The 17500-nt window shown below is 40.8% G+C and overlaps 1 protein-coding gene across 5 annotated transcripts in view; it reads left to right on the forward strand.

Annotated features, from left to right (window-relative positions):
* PIP5K1A (phosphatidylinositol-4-phosphate 5-kinase type 1 alpha) overlaps positions 1 to 17500 on the forward strand; it is a 49690-nt gene that overhangs the window by 31074 nt on the left and 1116 nt on the right. For 4 of the 5 annotated variants that reach the window (XM_081307882.1, XM_081307883.1, XM_081307885.1 and 1 more), the window contains 11 exons: positions 1857 to 1987; positions 2361 to 2478; positions 2663 to 2815; positions 3983 to 4282; positions 7776 to 7981; positions 9011 to 9094; positions 10428 to 10476; positions 10638 to 10722; positions 12107 to 12253; positions 12522 to 12651; positions 17122 to 17167. In XM_081307882.1, coding sequence (XP_081164008.1) covers positions 1857 to 1987; positions 2361 to 2478; positions 2663 to 2815; positions 3983 to 4282; positions 7776 to 7981; positions 9011 to 9094; positions 10428 to 10476; positions 10638 to 10722; positions 12107 to 12253; positions 12522 to 12651; positions 17122 to 17167 — 1449 coding nt within the window. The remainder of the gene's footprint in view (positions 1 to 1856; positions 1988 to 2360; positions 2479 to 2662; positions 2816 to 3982; positions 4283 to 7775; positions 7982 to 9010; positions 9095 to 10427; positions 10477 to 10637; positions 10723 to 12106; positions 12254 to 12521; positions 12652 to 17121; positions 17168 to 17500) is intronic. The other variant, XM_081307884.1, reaches the window with a different exon arrangement.

Below are 17500 nucleotides of genomic sequence, written 5' to 3' on the forward strand. Positions count from 1 at the left end.
TTAAAATAAATAAACAAAATAAAGATATTGTGTCCATGTATAACTTAAAAAAAAAAGTGAGTTTCTGATCTGCTTAGGGTGGCAAACACTTGAAAGATTATTTGTAATTTTAATGCCTGCTGAGGCCTAAGTGGAATTACAAGTAATGTCTGATGGGGGTCCATATGAGGGAAATAAGTGAAATGTCCTATATTGCCAGGTGTGATGGCACAAATCTGTAATCCCAGCTTCTCAGAAGCCTGAGGCAAGAGTACCTTAGTTTTAAGCCTGGGGGCTGGGGATGTGGCTCAAGCGGTAGCGCACGCGCCTGGCATGCGTGCGGCCCCTGTTTGATCCTCAGCACCACATACAAACAAATATGTTGTGTCTGCCAAAAACTAAAAGAAAAAAAAAATTAAAAATTTTTTTTCTCTCTCTCTCTTAAAAAAGAAAAAAAAAAAAGAACTGAGGAATATATATTTTTTTTAAAAAAAGTTTTAAGCCTGCTTCAGCAACTTAGTGCAACCCTTTCTCAAAAATAATAAAAAGTCTTGGGGATGTCAGTCAGTGGTAAAGTGCCCTGGGTTCAATCCTCAACACCACCAAATAAACAAATAAATAAGAAAATGAAAAGAACTAAGGATCTAACTCAAGGAAAATGAAAAGAACTAGGGATCTGACTCATGGTAGAGCATCCCTGGGACCAAGCCCCAGGACTGTGATCATTAAGAGAGCATTGTATTAGTAGCACAGATATAGATGATATGATATTTTGCAATGGGGTTGAAATCTTAGATTTAGAATTCTTTATTCTTCTATATGTGTTTTGACTGTAGTGTAATGATTCTTTTTTTTTTTTAGTTGTAGATGGACATAATACCTTTATTTATTTTTCTGTAGTGCTGAGCATCGAACCCATTGCCTCACACATTGTATGGGCAAGTGCTGTACCACTGGGCTGAACCCCAGCCCTAGTATAACAATCTTAAATCTAAATATTCCTCAAAAGTAATTTTTTTGTTTTCTTTTTTTTTATGGTGCTGGGGATTGAACCCAGGGCCTTGTGCATGCAAGGTAAGCACGCTATCAACTGAGCTATATCCCCAGCCCACCTCAGAAGTAATTTTAATTTTTCATGCTTTCTTCAGAACTTTTTGGCAATAAATTGTCTTTGACATGTTAGTCATACCCTTTTTTAGAGGAGTGAAGCTTATGTAACCACATAGTCAAATCAAAGTATTGGTTAATTTTATATCAGATGAATTGATGTTTGTGGGACCTCAGGGGAAGGAAATCTTACAAGTGAGACCTAAGATGATTCTTTCAGTACAGTCTATCTTCCACATATAGATATTCATTCTTGTTGAGGCTGTCCTATAAAAGGGAACACTATGTCTAGCTAAGTCTGTTTCAGATGGTCCTACCTTGCTACTGTACCTTCACTGTCCTTCTCTTTTCCGGGAGTAATTACAAAGTAACTAAGGTTGAGGCTGGGGATGTGGCTCAAGCGGTAGCGCGCTTGCCTGGCATGCGTGCGGCCCGGGTTTGATCCTCAGCACCACATACCAACAAAGATGTTGTGTCCGCCGAGAACTAAAAAAATAAATATTAAAAAAAATTCTCTCTCTCTCTCTCTCTCTCTCTCTCTCTCTCTCTCTCTCTCTCTCTCTCCCCCCTCTCTCACTCTCTCTTTAAAAAAAAAAACAACAACAACAAAGTAACTAAGGTTAATAACAAATATAACAATTCAGCCTCAACCACTGAGGGTATATTTGCTTTTGGGTATTCCTTCAGGCTCCTTTTTCCTAAAGTCTTATTGCTATGGTCAGACTTAATACTAGAAACTTAGCTCTGTCATTTGTCTTCTGTTTCTTAAGACAACCTCATCAGCCTTGAAGGGTGCCATCCAATTAGGCATTACTCATACTGTGGGGAGCCTGAGTACCAAACCAGAACGGGATGTCCTCATGCAAGATTTCTACGTGGTGGAGAGTATCTTCTTCCCCAGGTACAGAGGTCAACTAACATTTATAAGAATATCATTGAAAATGTGGCTTTTTCAAATCAACTCAGGGGAATTTTAAGAAATTGGGCCTGACTCACTTGTAATACTTAGCCTGCTAGTTCTCAGCCTGGTCAAAACAGGCTGATGTAATACTGGAGCATTTGGAGAGCAGATGCTGCCATGAGGTTCTGGCCTGTGGAGTGATCTGTCCAAAAAAAAAACCAGTATCATTGGCCAGGAGATACTGATTCCTATGTCTTGATCTTCTTGTTGTGACTTTGTCCCATTCAGTTTTCTCAGGAGAGAGTAATCCCTCTGGTTCTCTCAGGAAGATGAATTGACCTTCCTCTAAGGTTTCTTTTATTTAACTTAATAGTGAAGGGAGCAACCTGACCCCTGCTCATCACTACAATGACTTTCGTTTCAAGACCTATGCACCAGTTGCTTTCCGCTACTTCAGGGAGCTATTTGGCATCCGGCCTGATGATTACTTGGTAAGTGTCTCATATCAGCACCCTGTGACTCCAGGTTTGAGGGATGTTCCCCAAGCAAGGCTCACTTTCTCCACAGTTTTGTTCTAGTTTTCCTTAGAACAGAAATATATTCATAGTTGACATCTGTGTGGAACAGTCCCTGGTATGTTTGAATCTTTTTTACTGTCCTCTCTTTCGACTTTAGTATTCCTTATGTAGTGAGCCACTGATTGAACTCTGCAATTCTGGAGCTAGTGGTTCCCTTTTTTACGTGTCCAGCGATGACGAATTCATCATCAAGACAGTCCAGCATAAAGAAGCGGAGTTTCTGCAGAAATTGCTTCCAGGATATTACATGGTAAGGAGGAGAGGAACACTGGCCACCTTTGCTGGCCACTTCTGGACAAGGCTATAAAGCTGTCTTCAGCAAGCCAAGACAGTTCAGCACTGTTTTCTTAACAGTTGTTTGTTTTTGTACTTTTGCCTCATTAGGTTAAAAAGGGTTTTGTAGAAGGGCATGTTGATGCACACTTGTAATCCCAGAGACTTGGGAGGCTGAGGCAGGAGGATCACAAATTCAAGGCCAGCCCTAGCAGCTTAGCAAGAGCCTATTTCTTTTTTTTTTTTCTTTTTTTTAAGAGAGAGAGAGAGAATTTTTTTTTTTTAATATATATTTTTTAGTTTTCGGCAGACACAACATCTGTTTGTATGTGGTGCTGAGGATCCCAACCCGGGCCGCATGCATGCCAGACGAGCGCACTACCGCTTGAGCCACATCCCCAGCCCCAAGAGCCTATTTCAAAATAAAAATTAAAAAGGGCTGGAGGAGGGCTGGGGATATAGCTTAGTTGGTAGAGTGCTTGTCTCACATGCACAAGGCACTGGGTTTAATCCCCAGCACCACAAAAAAGGGGGGAGAGCTGGGGGATGGGCTGGGGTTGTGGTTCAGCAGTAGAGCGCCTGCCTAGCACATGCGAGGCCCTGGGTTCGATTCTCATCACCACATATAAATAAATAAGTAAATAAAAAGTATTGTGTCATCTACAACAACAACAAAAATACTACAAAAGGTGGGGCTGAGGATATAGCTCATGTGGTAGAGCACCCTTGGATTCAGTCTTCATTACCAAAAGAAGAGGGGGGGGGGCTTTTTTTCCTCTTATGTGTTAGAGAAGTTAGGAAACACTTTTTGCTTTGCATAATACCCCCAGGAACATATACTATAATTAGGATTATAAGACTTTTTTTTTAAAAAAAAAAACACTGTCCTTTTGAATTAGTATATCCATTATATGCTTGGTGTCTTAGCTGATTACTTTGTTGGAAGGTCTGTTGCTCAGGTTGATGGTGATCACATTGTTGAGATGCATTTGGAAATTTTGACCCAATGTGATGTGGGTTTATAAGCAGATTGTGCCTGAATCCCATGTGGGAGACAAAGGGAGGATGGATGGCAACCTTTGCCCTTGAATTTCACTGGAAAGCAGCTAACTTGCTTTACTGTGTTTTACTTTTGTGCCCTTAGAACCTCAATCAGAACCCTCGAACTTTGCTGCCTAAATTCTATGGACTGTACTGTGTGCAGGCAGGTGGCAAGAACATACGAATTGTGGTGATGAACAATCTTTTACCACGGTCAGTCAAGATGCATATGAAATATGACCTCAAGGGCTCAACATATAAACGACGGGCTTCTCAGAAAGAGCGAGAGAAGGTTCTCCCCACCTATAAAGACCTGGACTTCCTACAAGACATCCCCGATGGTCTTTTTTTGGATGCTGACATGTACAATGCTCTTTGTAAGACCCTGCAGCGTGACTGTTTGGTGAGTTTGCCATATTTACCTTTCTCTCAGACATCAGAAAATCTCATTAATTAAAATAGCTTGGTTCTTTGAAGGGCTGGGGTTGTGGCTTAGTGACAAAGCACTCACCTATCATGTGTGAGGCACTGAGTTCAATCCTCAACACCACATAAAATAAATAAATAAACAAAATAATAGCTACAACAAAAAAAGAAATATTAAAAAAAAAAAAGCTTGGTTCTTTGAGACTGAGTCTGTGGGAGATGGAAATCTATTCCTTAGTTCCATGTTCTAGACTTCATTTAAAATGACTTTTAAATTTACCATGCTTTTCCATTTGTAATTTCTGTTTATCCTCTCACTGTGCCTTCTCTAGATAGCCTGGGCCTTGTAGTCAAACTTTGTACTTATTTTCACACTAGCACCATCATTCCTCAGATTTTGATTTTGTCTGCTAAATCCAAATTTGTATCTTGGAAGCCGAGTGCTGTTGAAGAAGAATCATACAACTTTGTATACTGGCATATCTACAGATTTATGGTATTCACTTCTACCTAGAACTTCAGTATTGCTCATCATTTCATTTCCTGTTCCTCTCAATAGGGATTTTCAAATGTTTGGCATTCTGTTAAAACCATTTCTAATTCCTAATTTCCAACTTGTTTCTCAACATGTTTCTCAACATCTTAATTTTCTATCCTGTTTCATCCCTTTGTGCTATGCTCATAACTAATTTATAAGTGTATCTTAAAAATTCTTAATTTTACTGGATACAGTGGTGCTCGCTCATAATAGTAGCTACCCAGGAGGCTGAGGCAGGAATATCACAAGTTGGAGGCCAATCAGGGCAACTTGGTGAGACTATTTTAAAATAAAATGTTAAAAAGGGCTGGGGATGTAGCTTGGTGGTAAAGCACACCCTGGGTTTAGTTTCCAGTACCAATATATAAATGAATGATTCAGAATAAAAATTAAAAGGGCTGGAATGAGGGCTGGGGTTGTGACTCAGCAGCAGCACACTTGCCTGGCATGTGTGAGGCACTGGGTTTGATTCTTATCACCACATATAAATAAATAAAATAAACGTCTATCAACAACTAAAAAAAATTTTTAAAAGGCTGGGATGTAGTTCAGTGGTAGATTGCCTAGCATTTATGAAGCCCTCTTTTCAGGCTCCTATACTGCAAAAATAAATAAATAAATCTCTTTTTTTCCTTCTTATTTCTTCATGACCTTCTTCATCCCTTGCTTCCTTTCCATCCTCTAGATTCCACCTCTATTGGCTATTTTCTTTCTACATGCAAGTAAGCTTTATCTGTTCTATCTTAAGTTTGGGAGGACTTTTTTTTTTCAGTGCTTTTAACTAATGATGCTTCCAGGCTTCCTTTTACTTTCTCAGCTCTTACTCCTGTCCTAACCTACTGTGTCCTCCGTTTTTGTTCTCACTACTTCAGTAGAATTACTCTTTAAGTGACCACCTACATGCTGAGTAGAATACTTCTCGTTCCTTTTCAATTTTCTGCAGCATTTGACTGTAAACCATTTCCTTTTTTTTTTTCCGGTCAACATTTCCCTACTGATTTTTCTTTGTTGTTGTTGTTTTAACTGCTTTTGCAAAATCATCTTCCTCTGCTCAGTCCAGAATATTGTCCATTCTTGCCTTTGTTTGCTCAGTCTGCATCTGCTTCCAAGGATAATGTCTTATTTTAGATTGTATCCTTCAATTGCAAGGACTGGAGACTTACTCAACCAATGGAGCCAGGTTTTTTTCACACAGTGCACAAAAAAACAATCCTAGGCTTAGGTTTTCCTCTCCTTTTACTTCATCCTTCTATCAGCATACCCTTGGTTGAGTTTGCACAGCACTAGAAGTATAACCCAGGCTTCTTTATTTTTTGGTACAGGAGATTGAACGCAGGGGTGCTTAACCACTGAGCCACATCCCCATCCCTTTTTTGTTTTTTGTTTTAAGACAGGGTCTCCCTAAGTTATTGAGGCTGGCTTTGAACTTGCAACTGGCCACAAATTTGCAATACCCCTGCCTTAGCCTCCTGAGTTCCTGGGATTACAGGCATGTACCACCTGACCTGGGAGACCAGGCTGCTGCTACTACTACTTTTTTTTTTTTTTTTTTAAAGAGAGAGTGAGAGAGGAGAGAGAGTGAGAGAGAGAGAAAATTTTTTAATATTTAGTTTTTAGTTCTCGGCGGACACAACATCTTTGTTGGTATATGGTGCTGAGGATCGAACCCGGGCCGCACGCATGCAAGGCGAGCACGCTACCGCTTGAGCCACATCCCCAGCCCCTTGAGCCACATCCCCAGCCCCTACTTTTTTCTTTTTTTTTTTTTTAGTATTTATTTTTTAATTTTAGGTGGACACAATAGCTTTATATTATTTTTTTTTTAATGTGGTGCTGAAAATCGAACCCAGTGCCTCACGCATGCTAGGCAAGCACACTACCACTTGAGCCACATCCCCAACCCAAGACCAGGCTTCTTAATATGACATATATTGTGCCCTCATTGTCTTGCCCATAATCTTCTACACCAGGTATTTGCATATTATGTTCTAGCAATACCAGATTATATCTCCCTGCACAAAATGTGCTGTTTTGTGCTCCCAGTTTTAGCAATGTTCTTTCCTGCCTTTATTTACTTGGGCTTATTTTATGTCCAATTTCTACTTCATAAATCCATTAGATGTGTGCTTTTCTGTCACATAAATACTTCTCTTGTTGCATATGTTAGACTGTATTGCCTTTATTTACTTCTAAATTTATAATATGCTTGAAGACAGAAATCCTTTGTGTGTTTATGTCTGTGTGTACATGGTGGGGGTATTGAACCCAGGGCCTTGTGCCTGGTAGGCAAGTACTCTACCACTGAGCTACACCCCCAGCCCAGAAACTCATCAAGTATCTACATATCTAAGTGTATATCTATAACACATGGTGGGGATTCAGTAAATTTTGAACCGAATTGAAGTTGATAGGTTAAAGTCTGCTCTGTTACAAAGAATACTTTTTTTCAGTTGTTGCTGGACCTTTATTTATTTTTACGTGATGCTGAGAATGGAACCCAGTGCCTCACACTTGCTAGGCAAGCACTCTACTACTGAGCCACAACCGCCCGCAGCCCCTATAAAGTATGCTTTTACTTAGACTTCAATTGTGGATTCCTTATAGCACAAATACATATTCCTTGTTACCTTGAGAATATAGTGTTATTTTCATGAAGAAATACAAGGAGTGTCTGTGGATTGGCAGTGGGATTTGAAAAATTAATTTCCATTACTCAAATGAGAGAAAGATAAAGGGGTATAATTAAAGACTGACCAGAGAGCCTAATATTCTCTTCTCCAAAGAGTAGGAAGAACAATGGACAATTTTATGGTTAGCCCTGAAGGTTCATTATCAAGTATAATTAGATCATGAAGCTGTGAAATCCTGAAAAAATCCTTATGCCTTCAAAGGTTCATATCATATTTGTTTGGTTGCTTGTTTTTTCCATTAGGTGCTGCAGAGTTTTAAGATAATGGATTACAGTCTTTTGATGTCAATCCACAACATAGATCATGCACAACGAGAGCCCTTAAATAATGAAACACAATACTCATTTGACACGCGCAGACCAGCTCCCCAAAAAGCTCTCTACTCCACAGCCATGGAATCCATTCAGGGCGAGGCTCGACGAGGTGGAACCATGGAGACAGAAGATCAGTGAGTAGGCTCGGGTACCAGGGAGGTGAGCACAAGCTCACAGCATTTTTCCTTAAGGAACGTACTTAGGTTCTGGAAAGAAAGAATAGCTTTGATTCAGCAGTCAAACCAGCAACATTAATGCTTATAGAACCATAGGAAGACCTTTCTTAAGGAGGACGGGGAGGGGAAGGGGCAAGAGGTTAAAAAAAGATGGTGGAATGAGATGTCCATCTTAAGTGTATTAAGACACGAGTGGTGTGAATATACTTTGTATACAACCAGAGATATGAAAAATTGTACTCTATAGGTGTAATATGAATTGTAATGAATTCTGCTGTCATAAATTTAAAAAATTTAAATAAAAGAATATAAAAGGAAAGGAGGAGGTCTCTGATTTGGGATTTATAGTACATCTGGGAAGGTGAGCTACCCAAGATGAAAAGAGTAAGTCTTAGACACATATATGAAAATTATAACTTTATAATAATGGCTTCTTAATGTAAGGCATCTTCTTAGCATCATGGATTTAACTAATGTTAGTAAAATACACAAAGTGTCTTTAGGTATCCTATAATATGACTGTTACGAAGAGTATCTTGGGGCTGGAGTTCTGGCTCAGTGCTATAGCGCTTGCCTGGCGTGTGTGAGGCACTGGGTTTAAATCTCAGCACCACATATAAATAAATAAATAAAGGTTCAGCAACAAACAAAAAATATTAAAAAAGAAGAAGAATATCTTAGTGGGCATAAGTTAAAATATGAAAGTTCTTAGGAAGTTTAGTTAATTGGGGGAGTATTCCCCAAATTGCTGTGTAATAGTGATTCTACAGTCTCTGATGGGGTAGGAGACATAATTAAGGAGATTGTAGAGAAGATTAAAACGGGTTTCTTAGGACTTGAGGAAGGATTTCATTCTCTTATAGTTTATGAAAAATGAATCAGTTATGTTTAGGTCTGAGTTCCATGTTCTAATTTGAATTAGAGTTAGGAGAAGCCTCTGCCTGCTAGCCAACAGATTTTCTGATTCTTTCTTTTTGTCTTCCTCAGTATGGGTGGCATCCCTGCCCGGAACAGTAAAGGGGAAAGGCTCCTGCTTTATATTGGCATTATTGATATTCTGCAGTCTTACAGGTAAGAAACATATAGACCTCAAAGTAGGAGACAGAGTAAATGCAGATAGCTACTCATGTTTCTTTTTTAGATGGGTCTATCATCACACCCTTCCTAAAGCAAAAACATTGAGTTGCCGTTGGACTGTTTAACCCATTGGTTTTCTAAACTTCCTTGATTTAACCTCTCTTCCTGGCTTCCCTACCCCACCACTTCCCCAAACATGATATATATATCTTCTCTGGAAAGCTGAATCAGTCCTCAGAAGCACCAGAGTGGAACATGCAGATCATCTGCCTGGCTCTTTGTGAAAACCTGTGAGATGTGTCATACTCCACATTGGAGTATAGCTGGAAGCATATTCCCTTTCCCACAGAGGAAAAACAAGAGGATCACTGTTCTATAAAGGTATCAGCCTATGGAACAACAGAGGTAGTGAAGTGGTGATGAGGGAGAAGCTAGAAATGTTAGGCCCCACTGTTATTCCTATAACACTTTGTGTACTAATAGGGACTGGAAAATACTTGACTTATTGATTTCATATTATTATCCACTTTTTTTTAATATTTAGTTATTTATTTTTTAGTTTTCGGCAGACACAACATCTTTGTTTGTATGTGGTGCTGAGGATCGAACCCGGGCCGCACGCATGCCAGGCGAGCGCGCTACCACTTGAGCCACATCCCCAGCCCCCTATTATCCACTTTCAACTGCTATTTCCAGTCTTGCCCATCTGTTTCTCCAGCTCTCTTTTTACAATTCATATCATTTTTGTTTTGCAGTGCTGGGTATCAAATCCATGGCCTCTCGTGCATGCTAGGCAAGTGCTCTACCACTGAACTATATCCCCAGCCCATTTAAAATTAATATTATTGTCCTTGATTTGCCAGGACCTATAAACTGCCCTTTTCCTATGAAAGAATAATTGATTTACATAGAAAAAGCATTGATTGCTGGGCACAGTGGTGCATGCCTATAATCAATCCTGGCAATTCAGGAGGCTGAGGCAAAAGGACTACAAGTTCAAGGCCAGTCTCAGCATATTAAACAACTTAATGAGAATCTATCTCAAAAAAGGGCTGGGGATACAACTCAGTGGTAAAGTGCCCCTGGGTTCAATCCCCAGTACTTCCCCCTGTGAAGAAAAACAAAAAAGGCATTGATTTCTAATCTGAATAAGCACTGCCATGCCTTTCTCTGGAAAGCCAGCTTACCAGAGTGGAAGACTTTTTCTGTCAGATTTTGTCTTTTCAAGGTTTTATATTATTGCCTCTTCCTAGAATTGGGGGAGGAGAAAAAACCTATTAGACATTCATTCAGAAATAGTGTGTGTGGTATTAATTTTTCTCTGCAGGTTTGTTAAGAAATTGGAACATTCTTGGAAAGCACTTGTACATGATGGGGTGAGTAGCAGTCAGCTAAAGGCTTCCTCCCCACTTTTGCCTCTTCATTTTGGGGTTTTATCCTTTGGACAGGGCTTGGTCTAAAGGAAAATGGTCCTTGGACTATAGATTCTTTTATTGGGCCTTTCTCTAACTCTGTAGCCATCTCTTCTGCTCTGTAGGACACTGTATCAGTGCATCGTCCAGGCTTCTACGCTGAACGGTTCCAACGCTTCATGTGCAACACAGTGTTCAAGAAGATCCCCTGTAAGTGGCTTCTACCAGATGATCCCCCAGTGGCTCCCTTACCCCAAGAGATGGGTGGCAGGACACCTGTGTCAGGGAGCTGCAAAGCCCAAAGGCCTCTCCTGCTCTACCTACATCCTGTGAAAGCTGCTTCTCGTCTTTATGTCAGTCACTCTGTCTGTCCCAGTCGTTTCCAAGTTGCTGCTTTCCCCCTGGCTCTCCCTCCATGTGTCATTGAGGTGAGGGCCTTTTCTGGGGAATTGGTGGGATTGTAAAAATGTGTAGTTATGAATGTAGAATCCATGCTGCAGTCTCAGACAGAGCCAGGCTTTTATGTACAGGGAGTGATAGGCAAAGATGTTACCAGTATTATATCTTCTGTCCATGCCCCAGGTACCAAGCAGTTCTCAGACTAGTTGCTGTGGGTGAAGCATTTCTGGTTTTTGCTTAAAACCTCAACTTTATGTGTTTAGAAGTTCCAGTTTGGGTGTGGTGATGTCCTATCTCAAAACAAGATAAAATTAAAGGATGGGGATGTAGCTCAGTGATAGAGTGCTTGTCTAACATGTGTGAGCCCCTGGATTTAAGAAAGAAAGACAGAGCTGGGCATGGTGATATAAGCCTGTAATCTCAGCTACTTGGGAGGCTGAGGCAGGAGGACTGCAAGTTCAAAGCTAGCCTCAGAAACTTTGGGCCCTACCTATCTCAAAATGAAAAATAAAAAGGGCTGAGGATGTGGCTCAGTGGTTAAGTACCCCTGTGTTCAATCTTTGGTACCAAGGGGTAAAACAAGGCAGGGGGAAGTGCCAATATGCTCCTCGCCCCCCAACCATCCATGCTGTTGTCATGGTAAATTCCAGCTCTTCCTTCCTTCACTTCATCAGACATCAGTAATCCTTTAGTGAGATGTAGAGGACCTAAACATGCCAGATAGTTTTATGGGGGATGGAAAAATCCTATCTTTTCAAAGTGACACATAAATAAGTATAAATTACAGTGTTGGGTGCATACGTGTTAAGAAGATGTACAGTGAGGGGGTCATCTTTTAGGTTGTGGGGGTAATACTACTAAAGAACAAGGGAATTATAGAAAAGAGCACATCTCATCAGGTGGAAGCAAAACTATCAAGGTTGCATATAGGGGAAAGGGAAGGAGATGAGTATATGTTATCTTTCTTCTAAGTTTTCTGCTTCTTTCCTAAATGAAGTGAAATGAAACACCTCCCACTCCAAATAGTAATTCATAGAGCCTTCTTCATTGATGTTAACCCTTGTTCCTCCTTTGCTTTAGAAGAACAACTTTGGCTGTGTGTACCAACTCCTGGGTACACTAGGAGTTTGTATCTGTGTCTTGGTGATGGTTTCTAAAGTGGGTGCTAAGTAGGCTCTTTCTTTCCCTTTTGAAGTGAAGCCCTCTCCTTCCAAAAAGTTTCGGTCTGGCTCATCTTTCTCTCGGCGATCAGGCCCCAGCGGCAATTCCTGCATTACTTCCCAGCCATCCGTCTCTGGGGAACACAAAGCACAAGTGACAACAAAGGCGGAAGTGGAGCCAGGTTAGCGCCAGGGCTGGGGCTTCCCGTGTGATTGGGCATGCCTTCCCTCCCTTCTGAGACCTTATCTTTGGCCAGGAATTCTACTCCCCATTTCTATCCAGGAAAAGCCAACTTATTCCAGTTTTTCCCTTACTCCATTTCCTTCCTTCCTTCCTTCCTTCCTTCCTTCCTTCCTTCCTTCCTTCCTTCCCTCCCTCCCTCCCTCCTTCCCTCCTTCCCTCCTTCCCTCCCTCCCTCTTTTTAATATTTTCTTCCTTTTCTTTTCCAGATGTTCATCTCGGTCGTCCTGATGTTTTACCTCAGACTCCACCTTTGGAAGAAATCAGTGAAGGCTCACCTGTTCCTGGCCCCAGTTTCTCACCTGTAATTCCAGAGACTTTGCAGATACTAAATACAAGGTTGGTTCTTTGGCCCCTTTCTCCATGTATCTTATCTTTTCTGTCTTCAGGTCTCTGGGAACCTCCATAATTCTATTTTTCTGTGGATCATTGTTAGTTGCTCTTCACTAGGATTTGTGCAGGTTCTCCTTCCTAAGAGCTCATCTTAAGCTATTTGGAAAAGTGTGGGGATAACGGAGATCTGTGTGTGCAGACTTTCTGGTATTCACTCACATATCCTAACTAACTCTTCATCTCCTGGTGGTAATTTCACATAGAATTTAAGGCTGGGGGCTGGAGTTATGGCTCAGTGGTAAAGCCCTTGCCTAGCATGTGTGAGGCACTGGGTTCAATTCTCAGCATCACATATAAATAAATGAACAAAGTAAAGGTCCATCAACAACTAAAAAATATTAAAAAAAAAATGTTAGACTGGAAAAAATCTTTGCTGGGTGATGAAAATAATGAACAGTCAGTTTTTCAATAGGGTCCAGTGTAAAGATCATGACTTAATTTTATTATCCTGTGTATTTGTTATCTATTGAGTCATAATAAATTACCTTAAAACTGAATGGTTTAAAATAATAAATATACATCATGGTTTCCATGGTCAGGAAATCAGGTGCAGCTTAACTAGGTCTTCTGGCTCAAGGTTTCTTATGAGGTGGCAATCAAACTATTTTTGGTGCTAGAGTCTTGTCTGAAGGTTTGACTGGGAGGATTTGCTTCTAAGCTTATTTGTGTAGTTATTGGCATGATTCAGTTCCTTGTGGATTGCTGAACTGGAAGGTCTTAGTTCTTTGCTGGCTAGGGCCTGGGGGGCCTCCCTCACTTCTTTGCTATGTGGGCCTCTCTGTGAGGGAGGCTCAGAGCATGGCAGTTAGCTTCTTATATGCTTGAGCAGAAGCCATAATCTTTTTGTAACCTAATTACAGAATTAATAGGATACTATTACTTGTGTTTCATTTTACTGAGTAATGCAGCCCACACTCAAAGGAAGGGATGACACAAGGATGTGAATACCAGGAGCAAGGATCATTAGGAGCTATTTTAGGAACTGCATATCACAGTCTGGCTCCTGGCTCCAAGTGACTTACATCTCTCTATGTGCAAAATACATTTCCTTCCTCTAGAGATCTCCCAAAGTGTCATCCCTTTAGCACTGGATCAAAGCCCAGAATTTTGTTATACAAGTTGGGTCCAGATTGACTGAGTTCCCTGGGTTTAAGTTCCTTAAGCTCAGCTGCTTGACCAGAGCTTTTAGTCTGTGAAACTACAAAGACAAGTTAAATTGGGCATGGTCATGCATGTTTGTAATCCCAGCTACTTGGGAGGCTGAAGCAGAAGGATCACAAGTTTGAGGCCAGCCCCAGCAACATAGCAAGACCCTTTCTCAAAATAAAAGGGCTGGGGATGTAGTTCAGAGGGAGAGCACCCCGGGTTTGATCCCCAGTAGCAAAAGTTAGGGGATGCTGGGGTACAGCTCAGTGGTAAGGTGCTTGGCTTGGCTAATGTATGAGGTGAGGTTCTGGGTTCAGGCCCCATGTGCCCCTCTCCAAAAAAAAAAGTGGTGAGGAGTTATGGGAGGCATGAAAGAAGTTAACTGATGCATTAGCTATTCTGAAAGTCAGGAAATGTTGGCGATTCTTTGATTAGATCTCAAGGTGAGAGAATAATTCATGTCTCTTGGCTTGGCTTTGCAGCTGAGTAATTTTTCCTTTTTTTGGTAGGGGAGTGGTGGTGGGTACTAGGGACTGAACCCAGGGGTACAAAGTTTGAAACAAGGTCTTAAGTTGCTTGGGGCCTTGCTGAATTGCTGGGGCTGGCCTTGAACTTGTGATCCTCCTGCCTCAGTCTCCTGAGCTGCTGGGATTACAGGCATGTGCCACTGTGCCCTGCTGCAATTTCTTTCTTTCTTTTTTTTTTTTTTTTTAAGAGAGAGAGGAGAGAGAGAGAGAGAATTTTTAATATTTATTTTCAGTTCTCGGCGGACACAACATCTTTGTTGGTATGTGGTGCTGAGGATCGAACCCGGGCCGCACGCATGCCAGGCGAGCGCGCTACCGCTTGAGCCACATCCCCAGCCCTGCAATTTCTTAATTTTAGCATTGATTGCTCTCTCAAGAGTTTCAAGTTTTTTGTTTGTTTGTGCCAAGAGTTGAACCCAGGGGTGATTTACCACGAAGCTATATCTCAGTCTTTTTTTTTTTTTTTTTGGTACCGGGGATTGAACTCAGGGGCGCTCAACTATTGGACCACATTCTTAGCCCTATTTTGTATTTTTATTTAGAGACAGGGTCTCAGTTGTTTACTTTAGCTGAGTCTGGCTTTGAACTCTGGATCCTCCTGCCTCAGCCTCTCTAGCTGCTCCATTATAGGCCATGCCAACACACCCGGCTCCCAGTCCTTTTTTGTTTTGAAACAGAGTCTCAAAATTTTGAAACAGTCTCAATTGCTAAATTGCCAAGTCTGTTGTCAAATTTGCAATCCTCCTCCTTCAGTCTTCCAAATGGCTGGGATTATAGGTATGCACCACCATGCCCTACCAAGGTTCAGAAGTTTTGAAACTTTCCAAATCCTGGCTTCTTTTTATTTGTTAATTCTTCCATTGGGCTTGAGATGTCGCTCAGTGGTAGAATCCTTACCTTGTGTGCATGAAGCCCTGGATTTGATCTCAGCACCACCAAAATAGAAGAAGAAAAAGAAACCAGGTGACAGTTCAAGACTTCGCTTGGAAATCTCCTTAGCCAGATCATCAGTTCATTATTTAGGCACATGTTCTGCTTTTCACTAACTGGACGATGTTGCTGGTAAGTTTTGTGCCATTACATTACAAGGATCTCCAAATTCCATTTCTTCTTTTCCTTTTTTAAATAATTTTTTAGGGGCTGGGGATGTGGCTCAAGCAGTAGCGCACTCGCCTGGCATGCTTGTGGCCCGGGTTCGATCCTCAGCACTACATACAAACAAAGATGTTGTGTCCGCCAAAAACTAAAAAAATAAATATTGAAATTCTCTCTCTCTCTTTAAAATAATAATAATACTTTTTTAGTTGTTGATAGACTTATTTATATGTGGTGCTGAGAATTGAACCCAGTGCCTCACACATGCCAGGCAAGTGCGCTACTGCTGAGCCAAAGCCCCAGCCCCTCCTAATTCCATTTCTAATTAGATTTTTCTCACTGGTAACCCTAGTTAGTCCAAAATTCTATAAGTAGCACATTCAGGACACTAAACTTGCATTAAAACTCTCCTCAAAGCCATTCCCATCTTCTAAAGTCAAAGCCATCTTTTTTTTGTGTGTGTGTGGCAATGGTGGTGTGGTACTGCTGGGAATTGAACCTAGGAACTCCTTGCATGCTAAGTAAGCACTCTGCCAATGAGCTATACGCCTAGATCCCTAAACTTTACATTTCTGTTAGAAAAACTGCACAAATCTGTATTATCTATTGTGTAACAAGTTACCTCAAAACTTAATTTGTTCTTTTTAAATATATACGACAGTAGTGTGTATTTTGACATACATACATAGAGTATAACTTCACAGTTTTGTGGTTTTACATGATGTGGAATTACACTGGTCGTGTGTTCATGTATGAACATAAGGAAATTATGTCCAATTCATTCTACTATCCTTCCTATTCCCATCTCCTTTCCCTTCCCTTCGTTCCCCTTTGTCTAATCCAGTGACCTTCTGTTCTTCCCTCACCTGTTGATGACTTTTTGCTGATGGTACTTCCTCAGTTCCTTGTCACATATTGTCCCATCTATTATAGGACAGCTTATATCATAGCACTGCTTCCTAGCTTTCCTTAGAAGAAGCAAACTAAGAGGAATCTGGTCTTTTCCTAACCTAGTCTTAGAATTCATATTCATTTGTGCTACATTCTGTTACAAGAGAATCACTGAATTCAGCCCATACTAAAGAGGTGACTACCAGGAGGGAGAGATTTTGGGGAGCACATTTAGAGGCTGCCTTCCATACCTGGGAATTGAAGAAAGAAAATCAGAGTACTATGAAATATTTTGTAGTGCTCAAGAAACTACATAATTTTAAACGAAAATAATTTAAATCTACTTCCACACTTACTTACATGGTTGGTTATAGGATTCCTTGAAGACTTTTGGACTGAGGGCAGTTTCTTGGTGACTTATTTATTTATTTATTTATTTATTTATTTATTTAGTGGTGCTAACTTACATACTTAGTACTTCTAAATTGGGTAGCTTCTTAACATCTTTCTGAATCCAAAATTGATTCTGGGGCTGGGGTTGTGGCTCAGCGGTAGAGCGCTCGCACGTGTGAGACCTTGGGTTCAATCCTCAGCACCACATAAAAATAAATAAAATAAAGGTATTGTGTCCAACTACAACTAAAAAAAAAAAATTAAATTTAAAAAAATTGATTCTGAAGTGAAGCAGCATGAGGTGTGACCTTAGAGTCTTTTTTTTTTAATCTAATTTTTCTCCTGTCTCTTTTTCTCCTGTTAGTTTAATGTTGGAAAAGCTTGAAATTACAGAGTCAGAGTCCTGCCATGTGAGTGTTTGGGATGTGGGGGAGGTAGAGTACTTTGGAGGGTAGAAAGTGAATCACTGACAGGTGCAGTGACACACATCTGCAATCCCAGCACACCTGTAATCCCAGTGGCTCAGGAGGCTGAGGCAGGAGGACCACAAGTTCAAAGCCAGCTTCAGCAATCTAAGCAACTCAGCAAGACCCTGTCTCTAAATAAAATATTAAAAAGGGATGGGGATGTGGCTAAGTAGTTAAGCACCCCTGGATTCAATCCCTGGTGGTACCAAGAAAAAAATGGGTCACGGATGGAATGGAGCAAGAAGTTAATTGGCAATGTTAGAGGGTTCCCCTAAT

Source organism: Spermophilus citellus (genome assembly GCF_964194105.1).
Source record: "Spermophilus citellus genome assembly, chromosome: 9".
NCBI classification, from domain to species: domain Eukaryota; kingdom Metazoa; phylum Chordata; class Mammalia; order Rodentia; family Sciuridae; genus Spermophilus; species Spermophilus citellus.